The sequence below is a fragment of the Papaver somniferum genome, unplaced genomic scaffold, assembly GCF_003573695.1.
Source record: "Papaver somniferum cultivar HN1 unplaced genomic scaffold, ASM357369v1 unplaced-scaffold_57, whole genome shotgun sequence".
Lineage (NCBI taxonomy): Eukaryota > Viridiplantae > Streptophyta > Magnoliopsida > Ranunculales > Papaveraceae > Papaver > Papaver somniferum.
Window position 1 is genome coordinate 2829437 of NW_020648415.1, and position 9780 is coordinate 2839216.

The window sequence follows — 9780 nt, forward strand, 5'->3', positions numbered from 1 at the left end:
CACCATCCACCATTGAGAACATCATAAATCTTCAAAAGATTGATAACAAACTCTGCAAACGTATTGAACATAACGTAAAAAAAAAAAGAAAAAAAAAGGCAAATGCTATTAGAGATAACAAACACTGAATACACATATTGGAGAAGAATAATAAAAATTAGCCGCCCATTAGAAAAATAAATGAAATACTGTAAATGAAAATACAATTCTGAAATATTAACTAGATGATTATGACCAAGTTATAAGCAAAAAAATGCATCTCATAAAATAAACAAACAAATTATAACATCAGAATAAGCATCTCTCAATAACTATTCTTCTAGAAAAACCAACTTTTAAATTTAACCTAATACAGTAAAAACTTCATATATTGATACTCCATATATTAATAAACTCTATATACTAATAGAAAATCATAGTCCCAACCCGGACCAGTTATAAATAGTAATAACCTCCACATTTTAATACTAATATTTATTTTAATCCCGCGATGGGGAATTTACCTCCATATATTAATATAATTGACATTATATTGGAAACTTATAGATCTTGTGACATCAAAAGATAAGGTAAAATAAAATACTTATCTATAGTTGTTTTAAACAAGGATGTAACTTTTTGAATTGTCATTGCATTTTTTAATTTGAGGATGTGTAAGATCTCATTACTATTGATACCTTCTTGTTGAAGCCAAAACATTCCCAACTTTTTGAGCACGTTTAAAGCTTTTTGGCGTGAAGATTTTAGTATCTCCGTACTATCATCATCAGGATCATCTCCGTCCACTTCTTATTTAATTACATCGACGATTTATTGTTATGTTAAAACAACTTCATTTACAATTCCATTAAGAACGGATATCTTTGATGTTCCCGAAACATGCTCTTCAATTCGTTTCAAAATATCTTTTACATACATTGAATTGGCTAGAAAAGTATCGAAAAAATCTTAAAGGTCTTATAAGTTGGACTGCAAATATGTTACACATTATCCAATATCATTTACAAATTTTGAATTGGAAAAAAAATATTTGTTTTTTGTATACCTCCTTATATTAATAAACTTATATTAATAATTTGATGAAGTCCCAAGGCTATTAATATATGGTGTTTTTACTGTAATCACTGTTTAAACTAACTAATCATTACACTATTTTAATTAAAAAGGATAATTTTGGTATTGATATAAATGCCTAGATAAAGGATGACTTAGATTTACTTCACAATGACCTCCTAAAATTGCAATGATGCCCCCCACGAAAAAGGGATGGTGCCCAAAAACACGGTTCTTTCCAAAGTGGGAGACTCGGAGTCTTTTAACTTTGAAAACCCTGCAGCTAATTTGTACTTCCGTCGGCTCAGAGATTTTAGAACTTAGAAGTTAGAAGGCCAACTTAGTGTCACCCAAAATGCAATGCAAAATCGTACACTTTCAAAAGCCCCAAGGAGATTTACCAAAAGTATTTTCAATTTCTTTATAGCGTGTTTCTTTTCTTGTTCCATCTCTGATGAGTAGTACCGAGTTAGCGATCATTTTTTTACTTCTCTGATGGAGTCTGAAAACAGTGTTCGCCAGGAAACAGTGAAGAAACCAGTTGATCCTAAGAAAAGAAAACGAAAAGTTAGTGTTTCGATGGCAGCGTAAGTTCTTTCTTTCACTTATTCTGCAGAATTTCGTTAATTTTTTGGTTAATTTGAGTAATTTTATGTATAATTTCAATTGTTTATCTACCATCACCACCATTTTAACCTAGCTTATTATAATCCAAGAAGAATAAAATAAAAATTAAACCCTAATTTTTGGGGTTATTAGCTTTGTGTTTGATTGATTTCTTTACTTTTTGGTGATGTATCTTTCAAAATTGTTGGTTCTTAAGTGGTAAGCCATTCTTATGGTTGATTCTTAACTGAAGTTGTAAATGACATCTTCATAAAAGGGGATTTAATCAGTACATTTGAATAGGATGCTCAAACTCTATTGATTGGATGGCTCTTTCGAAAATTTATGTGGATATACTAGCTTACATTCATTAGTCGTGGAGTTTATTTCATTGTTCAGGACTGCAGAATTTAATACTACTGCTACTGCGTTTTATTTGTCACAATGATGGAAAGTTATTTCGTATTTGCATAGAGGACCTGATAATGCAAGGGGTATTGCCTGATATATACAAGTATGGTTATAGTATCGTTCGAATTTGATGCTCCGAAATAAAGTGATTGTATTTCTGCACTACCTTGAAAACTTTCATGGTTGCTTTAACAAAGATCATAAGTCATGATTCCCTGCAGAATTGTGTTCTTTCTTCTAAAAGTTTGAGTTGGATAGTCATGAATGTTAATGTACATCTTTTGTTTTTACTCGAATCTACATTATTCAGAGTTTTAACTAATGAAGTTTGATTATTATTACTTTGGTATGTGTGTTTGGGCCACTATACCTGTTTTATGTCTATATATATTCAGGTCTGTCATTGCTGCTGCTCCTTTAAGACGCTTAGAAATATTGCTTTAGGTAGTCTTCTTGATAAATTGCCTTCTCTGTGATTGTAAACTTTTACATATAACATGATAGACTGATAGTTGAAAACTAGTCATGATCAAATTTATACTAAATAATCAATTACATCTCAGGACTCGAAAATACATATAGTTCTGTAGAAATGTGAATGAGGTATGCTTTAGAATTGTCTCCTTTGATTCCCTGCAGTTCAACAATACGAAATAATCAGAGAAAACTTCTAAAAGGAATTTATACGCACCTGAACCATATGAGACAGTATTTCACCTTCATATTCTATCCGAGTTCGTATTACAAGTAGAAAGATTATCCATAATAGTCTATTTGGCTTATACACTGGCCACATGATACGTTCTTCTGGCTTGGATCACATAATAGTCTCAGAAGTTACCAAAGTGGGAATAATGATTTTCGTGGAAAGTAGTTATCCATTATTGTTGGCAAATAGATCCTGTGCTTTGAATTGTGATTGCTCCAATAATCATAACAATTGTAAGCCCACATGCTAAACACAAATGAAGCGTCTTACTGTTTGAGGAGGTTTTGCATTTTTATTTTCTAGAGGTTTGCATTTTGACCAATTAGTTTTTACATGTGGTCCTTTCACCTTAAGGGATAGTGTGTGTCTGCCTACGAGGCTTCATTTTTTGGTCTGGTAGCCTAAATTTTTGTTTGGTTATTCTGCAATGCAGGTTCAAAACTCTCGAAATATAAAATACAAGGATGTAATTCAAGGCTTGCAACATATGAAGAGAACTGATGGTTTTCGAGGATTATTCAAGGGCAATGGTGCTTATATTGCGCAGGCCATGTCATTTTCTATAGTCCGCACTGCTGTCCATTATCCATTAGCAAGGTGCAATCTCTTTTATTTGGCTTCATATCCATTGTTGCATTTGTTAATATTAGCTGTTTTACATATTAACAAATGTATCGTACCTTCAAAAGGAATATAGGTACATGATCTGCATCTGATTGGTGGTGATTTTCTAAAGTATATTGTTATAATTTCATGTCTTTTGTATGCTACTTATCTCCGAAGCTCATCTGATTCTACAAAGCACTCAACTTATCTTGGGATATTATTTAGAACGTGCGTGCAAGTTAGGGATTTCTTCCTCTCTGCTCTGAACATCATTTTTTGTTACAGGATTATACAACTCCGTTGGCAGCAGCCAGGCAAAGGTATGGTTATTCTATTTGTTTTTATTTGCATTTTGATGCCGGAATCTAAAGCTTTGTGTCATTGAATAAAAATAGGTTAAGGCACTTCAAAATTATTATTTGGATTTGAGGAAAAGATTAAATGTGCCTTGACATAAAAGTGGCTCCTCACTTTTCTTTAAACAATAACTTCCTGAGATGATCTTTGAAGAGAATTAAACATGTTGGGGTCTGTTATCTTAAAATGTCAAATGAGTCAGTTCTTCTATTACCGCTAGAATATATTGAACATTCAGATGCAATTGGCTGTTGGTACTTGGTAGTGAAGTAGAATGCGGGAGAATACAAGTTAAATTCTTTTCTCCGTTTATCTTTTGCAGAAAACGCAAAGCCTCCTATTTTATTAACTGGTGGAATTGAAGCATCCAGTCTGATGATTGCAACGGCAGTAGCATACCCCATGGACATGGTACGAGGAAGGCTTTCTGTCCAGGTATTTACTAAACATTCTTTTTGAATTTTCTTTTTTCGCTAATTTAGTAAACTTTCTGGTTTTGGTGCTTGGTAGTACCATAAAAAGGTGAAGACTCTTACTCTTCTATTAATTCTTTATATGCAGACAGGAAAATCACCATATCAATACAGGGGAATATATCATGCTTTATCAACAATTGCCCGAGAAGAAGGCCCACGAGCTTTATATAAAGGCTGTCTTCCTTTTACCATCGGACAAGTAAGTCAACTAATGCATCTTAAAATTCTTAAACATCTTCAAGCAAATGCCAAGTTTCTAATAAATTGAGGAAGTGACTGTCTCTATGGAAAAACCCTGGTCTCCTTCTTGTATATCTTCTTATGTGATGCTTGAAAAGGTTGTATTGTAACATAGCCTTGCCCGAGGCTTATTTTAAAGGTTCAAGTCCCTCCTTTCGCTCCTGGCTTCTTCCTGCATATCACAATGAGTGTATGACAGTCGTCACAACAGCTTTGGGACAGGTATTTTCCAAAGGAAGAAAAAATGAAGATGTCAGACTTTTAAGAAGCATGAAAATTTTCTGTCTGACCAGCCAAAATGCTTTTATCTTGACTTGTGGGAGCACTTCCCTCATCACACTCCTTGATCTTCTTTTTTCAGTATTACTAATAGTGTATCTGCTTGTTGTCAATTTGTACATAATACTTCCTCTCTTTTTTTGTTGGTTTTTAAGCCTTTTAAGGCTGTTACTGAACTAGCGTCCATCATTGTTACCAGATATGAAAGTTTGAGCTGAACAAAGTTTGTTTAGGGTCTATCACTGCTTACTTTGGGATTTTTCGGATTGTGTTTGAATTTTTTACTCTTCCATAATAGAACATTATTTCCTGATTGCTCAAGCTCTCGTTGAAATCTGTATTTACAATCTGTTTGGTGTAAACAGGTGGTATACGCAGGCCTCAACTTCACTGTCTATCAATCTTTACGTATAATCTCATCAAGGGTCTTGAGACAAATGTTAGAGGCAACACCAGGATTTGATTATACTGATATGAAGCCGGAAGACATGAAACCTGAAATGCTTGAAGAGATGCGGGCCTATGGGAAAAAACTTCCATTCTTCTATGTTTTTGCATTCGCCGTGAGCCATACCTTTGCTTATCCTTTTAATCTTATTCATCGAAGAATGCAGATGGGGGGGTGGAAAAATCTTCATCAATTATTGCATGTGATGGCAATAACAAGGCAGCAATTGAGTTCACAGGCATGTGTGATGCATTCAAGAAAACCATTAGAAATGATGGTTTTAAAGCACTGTACAGGGGATCGGTTCCGAATTTACTACTGAAGGTCAGTAATTATCCCGTCTGACTTTATAATAGGTTAAAAAGGGATTTTTTCTTGTTCTTAATATATGAATTGAAGGATTTATAGAGACATAAAATCAACAAGAACTCAATATTGCATGGGAGCATGAAAAGGTTTAAGGCTATAATTACTAATTAGTGCACTCGTTTTTTTAAGGCTATTAGTCCATTATTAATTAGCAATCTCTTTTCGAGTTCCTATGTGAACGTTCTCACATAGTATAGTACATTTTCCAACCAAAAGTGGGTGGTATTGGATGTTGAATTTTCTACTGTAAATATATATATATGAATCCCTATACTTAGCTGATGGTAGAAAGTTGTAGATCAGGCTGAGTTTTGCGAGGATAGTACATCTGGTAATAACCATATATCCCCCTTGGTGTATTGCTATCGGAGCAGAAGGGGATTTTGTAGGCAGAGTTTTTGTTGTGTTTAGCGTATCTTTATAACACTGCTGATTTTAATGTTCAGGCATTTCCAGCTTCAGTAGTTGCATCTGTGATACACTATGGGCTGATGGAAGGTCTTGGACTTGAGGTAAATATCAACCATCCAGAGTTGTCAGAAGTTTAGAGCTATTATTCAGTATAACTTTTTTCCTTCTTATTGTCTCTTGAATGTTTTAAGGTGCTTTTGGCACAAATGAAAAATGGGTGGAATGGAATTGGAAGAGTACAGAGTAGATAATTGATTATTAGTAAATTAGGTTACTGTGTATTTTTGTAACTCTTTCCTCGCGAAGTTAGGAAAGTTACTGTACCACTGGTTTTGTTATTCTGGTGAACTTTTGCTGCATAGTACACCACAAGGTTAGCCCATCAATTAACATGATTTACATGCCACGCTACACAGTACATTCACATCTTGACTTTCTCTTTGGAGTTGACAACTTTAGCAGTATCATTATCTTTGAGTGATTCATCCATTCTTGCCCATCTGATAGTTTCTAACGATGTCTTGTACTACACCTCATCACTCACTGCTGAAGCCCAGGAGCAGCACTGTAAAATCTGAATGAGGGTTTTTTGTTGGTTTTTCTTTCTCCCCTTTTAATTTAAATTTAAAAAGAAAAGGATTCTGGAGTTGGATACCTATAAGAAAGCTGTCTACCTTATTGCCAAAAGTACCTAATCATTTGAGAATACAGTATGGCTAGTTATGATTGAGTTCAAAGTGAATGAGACTAGTGAATTCTGCATGTTATGAAACTCCCTTTCAGTCTTTTTTTCTTCTTTTTTTGGAAAACTGGAACTCCCTGGCTTTCATAGTTATCAAGATAATGTGGATTAGAAATTTTCCTTTTTCGTAGACAAACAGAGTGCATAGAGGTCTTGCTAGTTTTGAAGTGATTTGGTGAGAACCACAGTTGCATATCATATCACCAGCAAAAGACTAAGAGTTATATGAGTTATACCTAAAATTGTGAGTAGGAGATGTCAATGGGATGTCAGAAGCGTGGGTGAGAGAAAATGTGTAGGGAACTGTGGTCAAAATTATTGAACTCGCAAAATTATGGCTCTTGTCTTGTCAAACCAGTTACCAGTACTACTACTAGGGCAATAACTGCTAAAAGAAAACCCTTTAAACATCTCTAATCACTGAGCACAAACATGACCTGCAGTCGGACCTCGTTTATGTTTACCACGAAAAAAAATGGAGATGGCTGATGAAGATTATCAAAAGCGTGGGTATAACTTGTGAGGAAGTGTCTGGCTATGTCAAAAGAATTTCAAAGTTACCCATTACACTGTGATTGTAGTTTCTGTCATATACTAGAAAAGATCTACATTGACTAAGAACTTAAAAACAGAACCACAACATTGAAGTAATAAGAGATTAAATCAAACTAGAACTCTAAAACTGATTTCATAGAAAGAAATCCATCAACCTAACATCCTAAACGGAAAATCATAAACATAAATAAGAAAATCCATTCATTTACATGCATAGAAACCAAAGATTTAAACTACCAAACATTCAATTCATCATCAAACCTTAACTTTCTTTCCCCCAGCTGCCTTCTTCTTTGCTTCTTTTTCTGGGGACTTCTTCTTTGCTTCTTTTTCTGGGGACTTCTTAGCTTTCTTTTCCGGTACCACATTTTTCTTGTTCTTCTTCAAGATCTCTGGGGTCTTCACTTGACTCAACCTCTTCAGTTTATCACCTACCTTCAATTTCTTCTCAGCATCACTCTTTTTCGCCTCAACTACTTTTTCACTCTTCTTCGATTTCTTCTTCTCACCACCATCAACAGTTTCACTCTTCTTAGATTTCTTCTTATCGCCACCAGCAACAGCTTCACTCTTCTTCGGTTTCTTCTTATCCTCACCACCAGCAACAGCTTCGCTCTTCTTCAATTTCTTGTTATCACCACCAACAACAGCTTCACTCTTCTTTGAAACCCCTACTTCTTTCTCACTTTTCTTAGATCTCTGCTTCTCTTTTTCAGTTCCCTTCTCCTCTCCTTCTTTCTCAATCTCTTTGGCTTTCTTCTTTTCTTTAGCATCAGCAGTAACTTTCTTCGATTTCTCCGTTTCAGAAATCTTATATGAATTCTTAACTTTCACTAATTTTTCTGATTTGACAAATTTTTTCAATTGCATTGAAATTATCTTCTTGAAATTTGGGGGAAGTCCAGTCACATACTTTTCTTCAATAAACTTTGCAATTGCTCGTTGACTAGATCCGCTTCTGTCTTTCAATGAGGAGATTGCTTCTATTATCATCTGCAAATCATGTAAAATCAAATCAAAATCTCACCCAAATAAAACCAAAAAATCAAAGAAAAAAACCAAATCCAAGATGTATACCTGCAAGTAAGGAGGATGTTGAGAGATCTTGACAGCTTCATTTGATTTTGATTTTGGTTTTTTCTCTGTGGCTGGCTTGGGTTTTGTCTCAACAGCAGCAACTTTCTTAGCCATTCTTGAAACCCTAATTTTTAACTGTTTGAGGAGAGGGAAAGAGGGATGGGGTTAAAAAGGTTTCAAAAAGGTCCTAGGAAATGAAAGCTAGACGTGGGCGATTATTATTGGGTGAGATGAGGTGGGACGGGTTCAATCGGAAATTAGTGAAAACTCATAAAATACACAGTGCAAAGAGAAACCTCACGGAAGACACAGTGCGAAAGGAAGTGGATCGTATGGGTATAATTGTTAAAAAGGGCATTGGTTTTTGTTATTTATGGGTCCAAACAAGTCAACAACTATTTACCGGAGTCTTTTAAGGCCGTTCCTATGGCAGATGCCAAAAAATCTCATTTGCTACACCAGGTGGCCCGGCAAACCAGTTGGATGATCATAATTGAAGTGTTATAGTCATTGAAAATATTGTCTTTGAGATTTTTTCTTCATCTTCCTATTTTGAAATTTCTGGTCAACTATTCTTTGCTTTTCGATGGTCTTTTGATGTTCCATAAACTTTCCCATGTTAATACCTTTCGAGCTTTTTCTTTTTTGTGTTAATTTTTTCGCTAGTTTTGTATCATTTCTCCCTGGTAACTTTCTCTTAGTACTATTATTGAGAATTAAGTTATAGTTTGGGTTTGTTGTGCTATTTGGCGAAGAATAAGGATTAGATGGACCTGGTGAAAAAGGTGATGAATTTGGTGTTGAAAGTGAAAGAATTGTATGGTGATCTTTGAGGTACTTGATGATTAGTTGCTAACAACTCTGGATTATATTTGGAAACACTTTTAAAATATGGTAACAACTTTCGAATGCGAAATTTTTACTTATCGCCGCCAATTTGCAGGACCGTTTCTTTTCACATCAACATCAATACTCTCGCAGCCTCTCTTCGCTCGCATTATTGCAATAACATATAAGGCGACTTCATTATTGGTTGTAATGAAGCGTTGCAACAATCTATTTTCATCTCAACTATTGATGTTCATGGTTTGCTCATGATATTTGAAAAAATATGTTGTCCCACATGGTATTACCATGTTGTTGTGCATCATTGACATAATCTTGGGTAAAATAAACATAATTATGACAAAACATTCATCTTCAGCGACGATGATTTTGAACCCCGAACTTTGGTACTTTTCCCCTGAGATTGAGGTTGACATTGAAAATCCATTTTACAGAAAATTAAGAATATATGAAGTATAAAGAAGGTGTGATTAGTTTATTTTGTTTTAGATTAGAAGAAGAGTGATAGATTGAGAAATTATAGAGAAATTTAGAAAATTCTGGTGTGAGTTAAAATGAATTTGATGTTGAGTTTTTATAGAAGGGGGGTTTCTGA

At 34.6% G+C, this 9780-nt stretch overlaps 1 protein-coding gene and 1 pseudogene across 1 annotated transcript; one reads left to right on the forward strand and one right to left on the reverse strand.

Annotated features, from left to right (window-relative positions):
• Positions 1-1374: 1374 nt before the first annotated feature.
• On the forward strand, positions 1375-6357 carry LOC113343385 (annotated as a pseudogene).
• Positions 6358-7256: 899 nt separating this feature from the next.
• LOC113343201 (histone H1-II-like) lies at positions 7257-8496 on the reverse strand. Its single transcript, XM_026587471.1, has 2 exons — positions 8340-8496; positions 7257-8255 (listed from the first exon to the last, which is right to left on the reverse strand). Exons 1-2 carry the CDS (start codon positions 8451-8453, stop codon positions 7518-7520), a joined length of 852 nt encoding a protein of 283 aa, XP_026443256.1. The 5' UTR covers positions 8454-8496; the 3' UTR covers positions 7257-7517.
• Positions 8497-9780: the final 1284 nt, after the last annotated feature.

Bases quoted from the DNA above. Each gene is read 5' to 3' on its own strand.
- LOC113343201 (XM_026587471.1), bottom strand. From the start codon at position 8,453: ATGGCTAAGAAAGTTGCTGCTGTTGAGACAAAACCCAAGCCAGCCACA. The intron at 8,256-8,339 runs GTATACATCTTG...CATGATTTGCAG, and splicing joins AACATCCTCCTTACTTGCAG to ATGATAATAGAAGCAATCTC.